Source organism: Physeter macrocephalus, chromosome 17, assembly GCF_002837175.3.
Source record: "Physeter macrocephalus isolate SW-GA chromosome 17, ASM283717v5, whole genome shotgun sequence".
NCBI classification, from domain to species: Eukaryota; Metazoa; Chordata; class Mammalia; order Artiodactyla; family Physeteridae; genus Physeter; species Physeter macrocephalus.
In genome coordinates this window covers 12,700,209-12,716,627 of record NC_041230.1, presented here as the reverse complement: position 1 = coordinate 12,716,627, position 16,419 = coordinate 12,700,209, and the positions used below count along the sequence as shown (strand labels likewise).

At 43.7% G+C, this 16,419-nt stretch overlaps 1 protein-coding gene across 1 annotated transcript in view; it reads left to right on the top strand.

The window, feature by feature from the left end:
• Positions 1-9,896: 9,896 nt before the first annotated feature.
• Positions 9,897-16,419, top strand: part of ZNF541 (zinc finger protein 541) — a 26,269-nt gene continuing 19,746 nt past the window's right edge. Inside the window, exons 1-2 of the mRNA XM_007102748.4 lie at positions 9,897-10,203; positions 14,693-14,936. Coding sequence (XP_007102810.2) covers positions 9,897-10,203; positions 14,693-14,936 — 551 coding nt within the window. The remainder of the gene's footprint in view (positions 10,204-14,692; positions 14,937-16,419) is intronic.

The following is a 16,419-nucleotide window of genomic DNA, read 5'->3' as shown; positions in this document are numbered from 1 at the left end:
TTTTTTTCCTCTAGCTGAGCAACTTAGATACCTACAGGGGATGGGCAGGTAAAGGCCCAGACTGTGGCGAATGTAAGATTGTGTTCCCCATCTAAGCGATGCCACCCAGCGGAAATGGCCAAGTGGAAATGTCAGGGCAGTGTTGCCAGAACTTTTACTTTCTTTTTTTTTTTTTTTTTTTTTCCAGAAGAAACCAGAACACTGTCTTTATGTGAAGCTTTTTGATCTTTAAATGTTGACAACCAATTTAATAAGTATATAAAGACTTTTATTTAAATATAAGTATTTAATATATTTATTAAAATTATTTAAATTATTAAATATTTAATTATTTAATTAAATTTTTAAATTTTTAAAGTATTTAAATATAAGTATATAAAGACCTTATTAAAGACCACACCAAGGTGTGGGACCTTGCAAAACATGTTACTGGCCACCAGTTTGGAATTTTGGGTTTAGGGTAGACACATATACACACCTGTTTGGGCCTATGCATACATGCTGGACTTTTTCTCTTCAGAGCAGCAGTTCTCAGACTTTTTTATCTTAGGACCCCTTTACGCTTAAAAATTATTGAAGACCTCAGGGTATTTTTGTGCATGTGAACTGTATCTGCTGATATTTGCTGTATTAAAAGTTTAAACATAAATTTTTAAAAATTAATTCATTTAAAAATAGCAATAGTAAACCCATTATATATTAACATAATTGACATTTTTATTAAAAAACTATATTTCAGAAGATAAATTTAGCAAGAATAGTGGCATCGTTTTACTTTTTTGGGGGGGGCTGCGTTGGGTCTTTGTTGCTGTGCACGGGCTTTTCTCTAGTTACGGCGAGTGGGGGCTACTCTTCATTGCAGTGAACAGGCTTCTCATTGCAGTGGCTTCTCTTGTTGCAGAGCACGGGCTCTAGGCGCATGGGCTTCAGTAGTTGTGGCGCACGGGTTTAGTTGCTCTGCGGCATGTGGGATCTTCCCGGACCAGGGCTCGAACCCATGTCCCCTGCATCGGCAGGCGGATTCTTAACCAATGTGCCACCAGGGAAGTCCCGTTTTACATTTTTAGAGTCATCTGGAGTCTTATATCTGCTTCTGCATTCAGCCTTTTGAGATAAGTCCTGTAGCCCCTGGAAAGTTTCACTGAATAGGAAGGGCAGATAACATCTAAATATTGTTATGAAAATAGTTTTGACCTCACAGACTCCCTGAAAGACTCTCGAGGACCCCAGGGGTCCTCTCATTGTCCGCACGACGAAAATGTCTAGATTCTAACGATTATCTGCATTTTCTGGTAGGAAGAGCTTGTGGAGTGAGAAACTTTGTTGTCTCTTTTCCTCGTTTAGTTAATTCTATGTAAGAAGTCTCTCTGGCAAGTGCAATCATAGCCTTCTGATTCCTCTGTGTCGTTCTGTTTTCCAGCATAAGCTTTACATCTGCTTTTTATATGAGCGATCAGAGGAAGTGAGTTAAACTTATGGTTAAAATTATATAGTGGTTACATGGCTAGAGGAGGAGTTTTCCTTGGTTGTTCAAATGAAGAATGTAAGTGCAGAGTATAGGGCAGGAATCCCAGCGTCAAGCGTGGAATCAAAGCACAGTGAGTGGTTAAGGGTGAGGGCTTTGAAGTCAAACTTCCCAGGGTTGAATGCTAACCTTGAATTGGGACAAGTTACTTAACTTCTGTGGACTTTATTCACCTCATCCATAAAATAGGGTTAATAATATAGTTTATGCCTCAAAGGGATGTTGTGGGAGTTAAATGAAGTGATATATAAGTGATTGCAGTAATGCTTGGAACATGATAAAGCTTTGGTAAATGTGTGCTGCTATTCTTAGTATTATGATGGTGGTTATTATGGGGGCCAGGCCGGAAGGTTAGTGGGGACTGTGGGACCTGGAGGCCATTGCCCCATCCAGACATGGCCGTTGTCCCTCACTCTATCCTATTATTACCTATCCGGGAATATCAAATCTAATCATTTTCAAGAGAAGCCAGAAATTCATATCTCTAGGTGTAATCTCCCCATTTAAAAATATGTTGGTGACTGATCCAATTTTTATTTATTTTTTATTTTTTGGGTATTCAGGCAATCTGATCCAATTTTCTTTTCTTTTCTTTTTTTTTTTTGATCCAATTTTTTAAAAACACACACAGTTTAAACAAAACAAGCCTGTAGTTTACAACAGTGTTTGGAGTGGGAAAATAAGGAAAGAATTGGCGTCGGCGGGGTAAAGGCTGCAAGTCTCTCCTACCTCCCAGCTCCCAACAACCTGATGTTACTGAGACACGATCACTGTCTCCCTGGTAACACTGATGCAGAGAGAGGAAGAGAAGGTGGCTCTTGGTGGGGAGGGGGAGGTGGCAAAGCTGACACACCAACAGGTTAGGGCTTCTCAAAGAGGAAGAGAGGTGGCCCAATGGAATCCTGTCACTCATAAGGAAAGGGATGCTGAGAGCCTTCCTTGATCAGAGTTCTGTGACCAGCAAGATGCTATAAGAAGTATAGACACATGAGGCAGAGTCAAAGTCATCCTAGAGCTTATAGTCCGGGGGAAAATAGAAGAACCTGAAAGATAATTAAATTTTGAAGCCATTCAGGATGAGTGTTACGTGGATTGTCAGACATATGCTTATCAGAGTTCAGAGGAGGGAGAAATAATCTCAGACTTAGTTATGTTGGGAGTATTCTCTGCAGTAGAGGGGGCGTTTCGGTCTGATTTGGAAGCGTTTCATTTGGTAAAGCCGAGTAAAGAGAAGGTGGTCAAGGGAAACGGCACAAATCAGTGTCATAAATTCAGATGTCTCGAGGGGCTGGGCAGGGCATATAGATGAGTGGGATGGGCAGGTGTGAGAGGTTAAGGAGTGGTGAGGACTGTGGCAAACTGGAGAGTGCATGCTGTGTCTAAAGGCAGCTGTGGCTTCTCAGCTCCAGCCAGTTGTTGCTTTGTGGACTCAGTGTTGACAGAGCATCAGATATTTTTCCCCAGGTTTTTAAATAGAAGCTGGACAACCTTATTTTCAGTGCAGTGTCCCAGGTGGTAACCACAAGCCACTTGCAGCTAACTTAATCAAAATTAAATAAAATAAAGAACTTAGTTTGTCAGTTGCACCAGCTGCATTTCTAGCTGCTCATTAGCTGCATGTGCTGAGTGGCTATCATTGGACAATGCAGATTTAGAACATTTCCAGCAGCACAGAAAGTTCTTCTGGACAGTGATACTCTGTCCAAAAAAACTCTGACAGAGTTTTCAACTTGATAACTAATTGAAAAATATTGAAATTTACTGCAGGCTGAGTGAAACATTTTTATAGAACAGGTAGATATTGAAATTGTTCTCTCCCTTCCCTCCAAACAAGGCCTCAGTAAATATTATTTACCTCATTGTGGATTTATGGCTGCGGTCTGGAATCGTATGGTGGGTTACTTTCCCAAGAGGTTGTAGCATTTCACAGGAGAATCTGTTTCTCCTCCCACCCCACCAGTCGTGGAATGATAGGCCTTTTTTAAAAGAAAAAAATTAAAATTGCTTTGGATCCCCAGTGTTGACTTAAATTGTTTTTTAAACTATTAAACAAGGCCTAAATGATGATAAAATGAGGCACAACTTCCTAAAGCTTACAACTCTCGTGCCACCATAAAGCCAAAGTCAAGTTGCAAATCAAATAGAAACAAAGCAACCAAACTAATGTAACTCAAATTACAAACATTAATTTAATGAGAGGGATGCTATTTTGCTGGAATTTAACTGCTTCCTTGAAACAAATACTTTGCAGACTGCCACACTGGGCCCTTTTGGGTTGAGCAGGCCCTGTGGTGTCTCAGATCTCCCATCCCTTTTTTCAGTTTGAACTGCAGCAAAACCTCCACTTGTACCATGATGTCCGCTGGCTTTAGTTGAGCCCAAAAGCATTGTCATGAGCTAAATCCACCTCTATCCTCTTCTCATTAGCCTGCAGCAATTAAAGTAGTCCTAGTCAATGTTAGTGGCATTAGTGCAATTATAAACATACCCCGGGGATTGAAACCAAATGGTAGTATTACTGGGTTATAAAGTGGTAATCCAATAATCCAGATATACAGATTTTCTTGTTTTAGATTGTTCTCAAAACGAAAGCACAAAATTACAAAATTCTTGGAAAGAGTAGTTGGACGCTTGGGAATGTCTCCAGGGGACCAGAAACCCTGCCCTACAGGGACTAGCAGGGAGCTCTGTGCATAGAAGGTGCTAAAACTTGTTGAATTGAATTTATCTGTTGACAGAACAAGAGCAAGTTCAATATTGGTGGGGGGGGGGGGCGTTGCTTTACTCTCTGGAAAAGGATGTAAATATCCAAGCCCAGCCTTTGGACTTTTGGCGTGCCTGCCTGAGGTTGTAACCGGACCAGTTTGTTCTATGGACTGTAGGAATATGTTGGAAGGAAGGCAATTCGGCACTGGGGAAATCCCGAGACATAATCCTGTCTCCCACCCCGCCCCCATCGGCACCTTTTGTGTTTTCTAGTATAATTGGTGCAGTGCAGTCTACAGATTAATTTATAGGGAATCAGTATTGTGCAGCGGGTGAGAACACAAGCTCTAAAGTCAAAATATCTGGGTTTGAGATCTGGTTCAACTACCTGTTAGGTGTGTGACTGTGGACAAACGATTTACCCTCTCAGAGTCCCTTTTCTTCTCTGCAAAGTGGGAGTAATGATAGAACCGACCTCGGGGTCACTGTGAGGGGTGAGTGAATTAAGGCCGGAAGAGCACTTGGTGTGATACCTGGCAAGGAGAAAATGCTTACGGTTTTACTTTATAAGATGTTGCTTTATGTTACTTTTAAATAATGCTTTATGTTTTATATTATTTGCTTGTTTTTATAGTTGGGAGGTGAAGGAGATGGGTTCTTTTCCCCTTGGAGTGCTGGGAACACTTTTTAGCAGCACTGTAGAAGAAACTTCGGAATTGGCAGAGAAACTCACTTTGCCTTAAAATATAAACCTCTGTCGTCCACATTCCCTTGTCTGCAATTTAGAATCCCCGAAAGCTCTGAAAATGCTGAGGTGGCTCAAACCTCTTTGTGGCCACACCTGAACTCACATATTGCTCTTTACTGTCTTTATTTATTCTGTTTACTCTGAGTTGTCAGGGTTTCGATGCAGGAAGAATGATTTGGTCACCAGGTGCTGCCCTGGACCCACTGCGGGTTCCTTACAGTGTGGCGTATGCATTGATTTACCTTTCTGAATCCCTCAGATTCTGAATTCTGAAACTCACTTGGGTCCCGGAGTTCTGGTACAGGATTTCAGACCTGCACTGAACTTTAATTTGAGCGCCCTCAGTAGGCTACTTACACAGACACACAGGTGGACACATAATGTGACACTCAGACGTTGCGCTTGCAGCTAGTCTATTACATTGCAACATGAAAGGTTTAAAAACAATCGAAACCTATGGCCTAGGAAACTAGCCCAAACTCCAGTTATTCTAGGATCCACTCGATTTATCAGTGAGTCGTCAAGCGTTTATTAAATGTCTAGCTATGGACAGAATTACGCGTGATAGCCCGGAATGGAAACAACCCAAATACTCATCAGCAGATGAATGGATGGAGAAAATGTGTTCTATCCACACAGTGGAATAGTGTTCATCCATAAAAGGGAATAAAGTGATGATATGTGCCCCAAGGGGGGGGATCAAACTCGAAAATGCTATGCTTAGTGAAAGCAGCCAGACAGAAAAGGCTGCATATTGTTTGATGCCATTTATGTGAAATGGATGGCCCTCTCCATACTTTGCATACGTCATAATTTTTTGTTGAAAAACTGGACATTTTGAATATTATAATATGGTGACTCTGGGAATCAGATTCTCCCCCGCTCCTCCACCCCAGGCTTTGCCATTGTCCACTGTGGGTTGTAATTGTTTGTTCGTTTAGTGACTTCTCTAGGCTATTTTTATAAAGACTGTTTTTTGTCATGCGTGGTCAGTGAAGTCTCTCTTCTAAGATTTGACAGAGATTTCCTTAAGTGTCCAAAGAGACATTGGACAGAGATTTCCTTAAATGTCCAAAGCAAAACAAACAAACAAACCCCACATCAAACGACTCACAGTCTCTGCAGTTGAGATCTGGATGAGTGTTGGGACAGGCCTTCCACATTCAGCAGGCAGCTTGCAGCTTACGTTGGGTCTTCACTGCTGTGCGCAGGCTTTCTCTAGTTGCGGCGAGCAGGGGCTACTCTACGTTGCAGTGCACAGGCTTCTCGTTGCGGTGGCTTCTCTTGTTGCGGAGCGTGGGCTCCAGGCACGCGGGCTTCAGTAGTTGCGGCGCGTGGGCTCGGTAGTTGTGGCACACGGGCTTAGTTGCTCCGCGACATGTGAGATCTTCCCGGACCGGGGATCGAACCCGTGTCCCCTGCATTGGCAGGCGGACTCCTAACCACTGCGCCACCAGGGAAGTCCAATAGCTCTTTGCTTTTTATTGCTGGATAATATCCCATTGTATGATGTAGCGCAGTTTGTTTATCCATTCTTCTGTTGAGAGACATCTTGATTGCTTCCAGTTTTTGGCAGTTATGAATAAAGCTGCTATAAACATTTGTATGGACATAAGTTTTCAGCTCACTGGGGTGGATACCTAGAAGCGCGATGGCTGGATGGTATGGTAAGGCCCTGTTTATGTTTAGCTTTGTAAGAAACTGCCAGTGTGGAACCCTTTCAGAGCCCTTGTTCCCCAAAGCATCTCACTCTCCAGCTTTTCTCCCCGGCTTTCAGTGCTGTCTGTTGTCGGCCTCAATTAATATCCTTTGCCCCAGGCTGCAGTGACTGGTTGACTGCCTTGAATGTTTTTGACAAATGCCTTCCCCATGGCCACTCTCTGCTCTGAGCAAGTTCTGAGTTAGACACAACTCAGAAGGCAACTCACAAAGGCAACACCTTTTCATTAGACCTTCAGGGGCTATTTACAGGTCAGGACAGACAGCCTCAGTTCTTTGAGAACAAGGTCCTGTCTGCTCCCTCCCACACCGGGAACCCACAAGAGAAGGTGGGTGCTGTCTTCAGAATCACTGCTGAGCTGGAGAGTGGGGAAGGTGGGGGGTTCATTCACCTTTCTCTTGATAAGTGTTTGCTTGGTTGCTGTAAACCTTACTATTTTCCACAGTTCAGACAAGGTAGATTTTTTTCACCGTTTCTATGCTGGCATGGGTGGGAAGTTTTTAAATTAGTAATTCAAGCTTTTTACCCTTATAGGTCTTTTCAGATAGTCTGTTTCCTCTTGAGTCAGCTTTGGTAATTTATATCTTTCTAGAAATCTGTCCGTTTTTCTCTGAGTTGCCTAATTTGTTGGCATGCAGTTGTTTATAGTATTCCTTTACAGTCCTTTCAATTTTGTAAGATCATGAGTGATGTCCCTTCTTTAATTTCTGATTTTAATATTTTGAATCTTTTCTCTCTCTCTTTTTCTTTTTAGGATAAATTCTACTAGTTTACATGTTACGTAGTTTATTCCTTTTCTCTTGCGGTTACTGTTAGATTCTTTTAGTGTGAATACTTAAATTATGAAGTTAATCTTCATCTTTCTTTTTGTTTTTACTAAATGATTCAAAGCCTGTGGTAGTCTTTGAGCCAAAGTCTACAAGGTACAGTCTTATGCCTTGTCTGGAAAAGTCTGTGTAGACTCTTGAATACTGGTTTTCCTGTGCGTTGAGTTCTGCGCTGACTCCTGCCTCTCCTCAGTCTGCAGGTGGTGGTAGTCTTTGTCTTGTAGCCTCGTTTCTATTGAGAAGTTGTAAATGATCTGCCTCATCTTCCTGGTAGTTTTTAGGGTTTTCTCTTGGTCTTTAGGGTTCTGCAGTTCTGCTTGTGTGTCGAGGAGTGAATTCATTTTTATTTGTCCTGCTCTGGCCTTGCAGTGCTTGGTCTTGATTAACCATATACCTTCAAGAAGCATATCTTTAAGTCTGGAGTCCTGTGTTTCCGCAGTTCTGGAAATCCCTCCACCATTCTCTCTGAGATACCATGTCTTCTCCATCCTCTCCTCTTCCCTTTCAGGACCCCTTTTAGGCATATGTTGGACTTTTGCATTTGCTTCTTCATTTGTATTTTCCATTTGTTTCTCTCTCTGCACTGAATTCTGGGGGGAATTATCTTCAGATTGCTCTGCCCATTCATTATTTGTCTCCTTAGCACTGTTTAATCTGCTGTTTAACCCTCCCAGTGAGTTTTAAATTTAAAAGTCTTTCATTTCTAGAAGTTTCATTTGTTTCTTTTAAAAAATGTCCTTGCCCCTTGTGTCCTCTTCTTTTCTCTGCTAGGTTTTGTTGTCTCTCGTCCTATTTTTAACTAGTTCTTGTGATGCTTTTCAAGCCTTGTGTGCAGTGTTTTTCTTTCATTTATTTAGTTTTCCTGTGGATGGCTTGGCTCTTGCAGGGTCCCAGGTCTCCCTTTCCTGTGAACTCAAGTCCCTGTTTCCTTTTCCATGTGTCTGTTACAACCTCAGGCCCCAGCCTCCAGGGTAGTGCTCTTTAAGAGAAATATAATATGAGCCATGTATATAATTAAATATTTGCAAATAGCCACATTAAAAAATAAAGAGGTAGATGAAATTAATTTTAATAACATATTACATTTAAGCCAGTAGATCCAAAATATTATCATTTCAACATATAATCAATATGAAAATGAATTATTTTTGGCACTAAGTCTCCCGAATCCAGTGTATTTGACACTCACAGCAGGTCTCAATTCGGGGCCACATTTCAAGTGTGTCATCACCACATGTAACTGGTGGCCGCCATATTGGATGACAGTTCCAGGCCCTGTATTGGAGTCTGACTTTCCCCTTGGGCCAACTTGTGCTTGCACCTGTGGCTTTGAGTTTCCTCATTGTTGCTGGCACTTGGGGTCTTACCTGTCTCTTGAGCTTGACTCTGTATTAAAAATGGTCTTTTCTCATATCTCTATGTATTTATAGTTGGAGAAAGAGGTCAGTTTAGTCCACCATGTTGCCAAAATCCTTTCTTTTATTCCTTACAACAATCTTTTTTTTTCTTCTTTTTTTTAAAAAAAATTTTTATTGGAGTATAGTTGATTTACAATGTTGTGTTAGTTTCAGGTGTACAGCAAAGTGAATCAGTTATACATATACATATATCAACTCTTTTTTGAGATTCTTTTCCCATATAGGCCATTACAGAGTATTGAGTAGAGCTCCCTCTACTATACAGTAGGTTCTTATTAGTTATCTGTTTTATATATAGTAGTGTGTATGTCAATCCCAATCTCACAATTTATCCCTCCCCCCCACCATCCCCTGGTAACCATAAATTTGTTTTCTACATCCATGACTCTACTTCCATTTTATAAATAAGTTCATTTGTACCCCCCCTTTTTTTTAGATTCCACATATAAGTGATGTCATATGATATTTGTCCTTCTGTGTCTGACTTACTTCACTCAGTATGACAATCTCTGGGTCCATCCATGTTGCTGCAAATGGCATTATTTTGTTCTTTTTTATGGCTGAGTAAGATTCCATTGTATATATGTACCACATCTTCTTTATCCGTTCCTCTGTTGATGGACATTTAGGTTGCTTTTCCCTTACAACAGTCTTATGATGGAGTTACCCTTATGCTCAGTTTACAGATGAGGAAACTAGGGCTCATGGAGCTTAAGTGACTTGCCCAAGGTCACGTGGCTGTTGAGTGGTCAAGAACAAACCCCCATACAGGTCTGTTTGAATTCCAAGTCCACACTCCATCCACCGTGCGTGTTGCCATCTCATAATTATGATTCCTCCTCGTTCATTCTCAGGAATTAAACACCACCAAGAGCTCTCTCCTCCCTGACTCCTTACACAGCCTTGCTTGTCTAGAGAGTAGCTCTTGACCGAGACCTGGTAGTGGAGAGCCATGGACCAGTGCAGCCTGGGGGACAAGGGCACCCTTCCATCCGAGATGCACCTCCCTTCGTTTCCCGAGAGCCAGGCGCTCAAATGCAGCGACACCCTCAACCAGGATCTGGGGCCCGGCTCACGAGACCTGCTGTACGACGGCCTGAGCCACTTGGACCTGGACCCCAGCCTCCCGATGCCCGACGCGCCCAGCGAGATGCTGGAGGACAACTTGGACGCCCTGTCCCTGTATTCAGGGAAGGACAGAGACTCCATGAAGCTGCTGGAGAAGTATGCAGATCCAGAATCTCAGACTTCCTTACAAGGTGAGGCTGTCCACGCGGGTCCCCGGCCTGGCGGGCTGTTTGAGCATTCCTGTGGCTGGTGAGGCGTGAGTGTACCCAGAATGGTTAAGAACATTTTTCTCCTCCACGAGTGAATAGGGAACAGTCACTTTTTTCCTACTTGGAAATTGTTCCCAACTTCCTAGTCAAGGAAACTGAACACTGATCCTGGGGAATAACGTTGAGACACTTGGATGTTTGGGGGTATCCTCATCTCTTGTGTGGTGCGGGCAGACCTTTGAGTTGATGGGACACTTTCCCATCCATCGCCACATCTCAGAGGCTCCTTTCGCGTGTCCAGAATGACCCAGTATCCTGTCCACCTGCTCCTTGGTCGTCTAACCTTCCTAAACCTCATTGTCTCCATCTGTAAAGTGGGGGACAATAATACCCACTCTGCTACCCTCGCAGAGTGACAGCAGTAAGAAGCAAAAGAAGAAATGAAAGTAAAAGCACTTTGCAGGCTGTGAAGCACTGGACAGATGGTAGTGATTTTTACCAATACTGTTAGAATACCTTCCATTGATGCAGTTCTAAGTCTTGCTCTTCTGCAGCGGAGGAGCAAAGGGAGAACTAATGGAATAGTCAAAGACCTTGGTTAAATCACCTTTTGGTTTACCTTCAGACTTCCGCCATAGGATAAATTTGATTTTTGTTTTTAACCCACTTCATGGGTTCTTGGGTAAGTTGCTTAGACGAGTTGACTAAGAGCTCTTTGATATTTATAATCACACCACACGCGTGGAAGGCCACATCCGGAACAGTCCTGCAGAACAAATGTCAATGTTAATTGGGATCAGCAGCTCAAGAAATGTCCTGCATACTCACTAGAATGAAAAACTACCGAGGTCCGCACGCCACACAACGTAGACAAGCCATCAGCCTTGTCCCCGTGTTGGAACCATGGCTAACTGTGAAATCCGAGAAACCAAGGACATCCTTGGTATTGCAGGTGCTGGGCCAGGCCTGGCTACAGTAATTAAGGTTCTCAACCTGAACCACAGAAATTACCTAAAAATGCTGCTAGGGTGAGTACGTGTGCGTTTTGCTGGGCAGAGAAACTGTGATTTTTCACCAGATTTTCATATGGGTCTGTGCCCCCCAGCGAATGTTACAAAACATTAATCTAGTTCAATTTTTCCTAATTTGTTTTAAACTTGAGGATTTTTTTTTTGGTTACCTTATTTTAAAAAATCCACTGAACGTTAAATTTTAACTCTTTACACTTCTCTAACTTAAATTCAGATTCATACAAATGGATATGCTTATTTTTTTAATTAGAAAAGTAATACATATTTATATAGAAAACTTAGAAAATAAAGAAAAGTAATAACAAGAAAAATCTCCACCATGGGGCTTCCCTGGTGGCGCAGTGGTTGAGAGTCCGCCTGCCGATGCAGGGGACACGGGTTCGTGCCCCGGTCCGGGAAGATCCCACGTGCCGCAGAGCGGCTGGGCCCGTGAGCCATGGCCGCTGAGCCTGCGCGTCCGGAGCCTGTGCTCCGCAACGGGAGAGGCCACAACAGTGAGAGGCCCGCGTACCGCAAAAGAAATAAAAATTAAAAAAAAAAAAAAAAACTCCACCATGGCTCCCACACATGGATTTTTAAAAAACGTAGGTGAAGCCACTAGGGTACACATGGTTTTGCAGAGATGTATTAAGTGTCTAATTCATTTGAAGTTTCTAAAACTTAGTGTGTCTGCTTTCTTATATGAAGGTAGACTATTCAGTTGTCATTGTAATGGTTATTCCACTGCATTGTCGGACCATATTCTTGCCTGATAGACTGTTATAGTGGATCTGTGAATAACTTTTACATTGAGTTTTCTCTTGGATGAGTTCTTCGCACATATTCCTCCCTGTAGGCTTTCTGGTCGGAGAACACACACAGTTTTAGAGCTTGTGCACACACTTTCTGGGAAGAGCAAGTCACTTCCCGGGCCAGTGACTCAGTGTGCCTGTTTTTCAGTGTCCCTGCCAATTTTTTTGAAATCACATTTTGTTCTCTAGTTTAACAGTTGCTTTAATGAGCATTTTATTTATTTATTTATTTTTAGAGAAAAACTTCTGTTTATTTATTTAGGCTGCGTTGGGTCCTCGTTGCTGCACGTGGGCTTTCTCTATTTGTGGCGAGCAGGGGCTACTCTTTGTTGCAGTGTGCAGGCTCTTCATCGCGGTGGCTTCTTTTTGCAGAGCACGGGCTCTAGGTGCACGGGCTTCAGTAATTGTGGCACGTGGGCTCAGTAGTTGTGGCGCACGGGCTTAGTTGCTCCATGGCATGTGGGATCTTCCCGGACCAGGGCTCGAACCCGTGTCCTCTGCATTGGCAGGCGGATTCTTAACCATTGCACCACCAGGGAAGTCCTAATGAGCATTTTATTTTATTTTTTTAATTTATTTGTTTTAAATACTCATCTTTTTTTAAAATAATTATTTATTTATTTGGTTGCACCGGGTGTTAGTTGCGGCAGGCGGGCTCCTTAGTTGTGGCATGCGAACTCCCACATGCATATGGGATCTAGTTCCCTGACCAGGGATCGAACCCGGGCCCCGTGCATTGGGAGCGTGGAGTCTTATCCACTGTGCCACCAGGGAAGTCCTCTAATGAGCATTTTAAAAGTAAGTTAGCAAGGCAAGGACTTTTCCACATGGGAGTCCTATTTTCCCTCATTTAAACTGTTAGAATCATTTGACCACTCGACACAGCAGTTTTTCATATGAAGAAGATGTAGACCAGGCAGGTTAAGTGACAAATGGCCAGAGACAGAGTTGGGATGAGAGTCGAGGTTCCTTTCTGCTGTGTCTCTCAAGCTACATCTCAGCCACAGAGAATTAGCATTTGGAGTCCTTTAGTGCAATATCCATGCCCTGACCCATTGGATTCTTGGGTCCAGCCTCTGCTGCATCCTAGATGAAGGGCAGTTTCTAAACTTGCTATCGCGGGAGGCAGTCTAATCCATCTTAAGGGGTAGAAAAATCTTCCATGATTCATCCATCCAACAGTTACTGCGTGCCTACGAGTACAAGAATGGGAATCCCAGGAGCTGGGAACACAGCAGCAAGCCTGCAGAGTTCTTAGTTCTTGTATCCACTGTCCTTACGTTTCTAGTGATTTAAAATCAGCTTCCCTATACATTTTTTAATACATCTTTTTAATATAAATTTATTTATTTATTTTTGGCTGCGTTGGGTCTTCGTTGCTGCATGTGGGCTTTCTCTAATTGCGGCAAGCGGGGGCTACTCTTCGTTTCGGTTCACGGGCTTCTCATTGAGGTGGCTTCTCTTGTTGCGGAGCATGGGCTCTGGGCGCATGGGCTTCAGTAGATGCAGCACGTGGGCTCAGTAGTTGTGGCACACGGGCTTAGTTGCTCCGCGGCATGTGGGATCTTCCCGGACCAGGGCTCGAACCCATGTCCCTTGCATTGGCAGGTGGATTCTTAATCACTGCGCCACCAGGGAAGCCCCTCTCTTTACCTTTTATTCATCAAATCTAGCTCTGCCCCTTGTAGCAAGACAGAAGCAATCTGCTCCCTCCTCCACATCCTGGCCCTTCAGCTACTTGAAGACATCTCCCTCTCCCACATGGACATTCCCAGCCCCTTCACCTGTTCCTCTGATGACGTGATTCGTGGAAATACCTTTTATCATTTACCCAAGGAGTACAGAAACATGGAAAATTCAGATATACAGAAAGAGGAAAATTAAGTTGAGCCATGATCCTACCAATCAATCCTGTTCTGTTTGTTTCTATTCAAATTTATTTTTCCCTTTTAAAGACTAGATCATTCTGTTTTTCAACAGTCCGCTTGTTAGTGGCACAGCACTTAGCGGTACAGCATGAACATCCTTTCACGTCATCGGATATTTTCCTACAGTTTTATCTTAAATGCCTGCGCCATAGACCACTGGGACCAGAATGCAGTCACCCACCTGCCCTCGTGTCAGTTATTAGGTGGTTTCTCACATTTCACCAGGAAAAACAATGCTGCAGTTAACTCGCTTGCAGTTAACTGCAAGATTTCTGTTAATTTGTACAGATCTGCGTTAATTTCCTTAATTAAAAAACCCAGAGTGGAATTGGCTGGGAGAAAGGACTTAAACTTTTCTAAGGTTTTGCATTGTGCATTTCTGGATTGCACTTGCAAGTGTGCCGTTGATGTTACCGTCATGAAGCCCCGCCCGTCGTGTCACTCTGTCCTGGAAGCGCTCAGACTGTTGCTGTCCCCTCCCTTACCCCCCAAGTGTGGCTTCAAGATTGGGTGCTGCCCTGGAGGGGTGGCCTGACCAGGGTCCCTTCTCCCCCTCACCTGGTGCTAAACCTGGTCTTCTCTGCGAGTGAAGCTGCTGAAGTTGGGGTAAGGGTTCTTGGCCAACTCCCTGAGTCCGCTGTGGTCCGAGGGTGGTAGAGTGCTTCCGCCCGGGCTCCGATGTCCCCGGATGTCATAACCTGTGCTTTCTCCCTCTGTCTAGACCGGGGGCTAGGCGTGCTCAAGGTGCCCAAAGAGGCTGACGAAGGAGGCAGGGCCACGTCTGGGAGCACAAGGAAAGGAAGGCGGCAGCACAGTTCCCCTCAGAACCCACTCCTGGACTGCAGCCTCTGTGGGAAGGTGTTCAGCAGTGCCAGTTCTCTCAGCAAGCACTACCTGACGCACAGCCAGGAAAGGAGACACGTGTGCAAAATCTGCAGCAAGGCCTTTAAGCGTCAGGACCACCTGTATGTAGGAGTCTGGTCAGGACGTCTGTTTAGGGGGCTGCTGGGGTCTGGGCGTGTTCCTGGTTCTTTTGCATCCCCTCCCATCCACCTGCCCTGCCCCCCCGCCATCGGGTGTCCCAGGTGTGTGCGACCTGTGCTCCTCCCACGGCCAGTGTTTGTGGGGGCAGGACCTACACTGCCCCGGACAGCCCGCCCTCCCCAGCCTCCAAATTCACTCCAGTGAGGAGAGCGCCGCTGCGATTTGCAGACAGGACCCTTGTGCTTTAAAAACACACTCCAGAGGCAATTTTGTCATGGAGGGAGTTGGGCTAACTCTGTAGAGAAATTTTCAGAGTCCCTGGTAGGTGTCTGAGCAGAACAGATATGCACTCCATGAGGAATATATGTTGGGATAACACCAGGGTGTGAGGGGTTCTGAAATGCCTGTTTTCAGAACATGCAATGGAGTGTTCACTCTTTTTTTTCCTTTTTTAATTCCCCCTTTTTTTAACTCGATTTTTTTTTTTTAAACTTGACTTTAAAAAGCAAGCTCAGTATAAGAGTTAGGAGCAGAATTCCGTTTGTTCTTCGTGTCTTAGAAGTGATAAGCTTTTCTTGCTGCTGAGGGAGGAGAGAGAGACTTTCAAACCGAGAGACTTGAAAGGGGGAGAGGACGATCCCTTGCATTTTTACAGCTCGCCCAGCCTTCACTGAGGGCTTCGATGAATCCCGCTTTCGTTTTATCCTCTCCCCTCTCCCCATTAAGGATGGGAAGTGATCTACCCCTGTCACAAGCTGGTAACAGTTAGGGCTAGAAAGTGGGTCTCCGGATCCCCTATCTGCTGCTTCCCTCAGATGGAGGCCAAGGGTCCACATTTGGGAAAGGGTTTTACTATTTATTGGGCCACATTGATTAGAACCATCCGGAGTAGGATTGTTGGGAACCCAGAGGGTGATTTACCCATTTGCTTATATTTATAATATGTTAATGTAGATATAAGTATGATGTAAATATAATACATACTTGCAGTCTTTTATATTTGCAGAAATTATAGGCAGATTTGGCTTTTTTCTTTTTTTTTTTTTTTTTTTTTTTTTTTTGCTGTGGGGCTCCCAGGTAGCTGTCTAGAGGAATCCTATGGGAAGGCAAAGACTCCTTTGTTCAAGGAAGGATCATCCCCAAGTTAGCATTGCCTCAAGTGCGTTCTCAGAACTCTGGTTCTCTGGTTCTCGGGGATGCTAAAAGGAGCTATTAAAAAAAAAATGGTTTTGTGGGCAGATAAGTTTGAGAGACATGGAAAGTTAAACAGGTATCTCTTTATCTACTCTGTGGCTTTTCAGTTTGCTACTATGAACCTCCGAGAAGTAAACAGTGTTTTTTCAAAACTTATTTGCCGGCTGAGCCCGAGTCCTCAGGGAGCAACTCTGGAGACTGGTGTTCCTTAGGAACCCACTTTGGGGAACTCTGACTTGGCTCCCACTGATTTTTTTTTTTTTTTTTTTT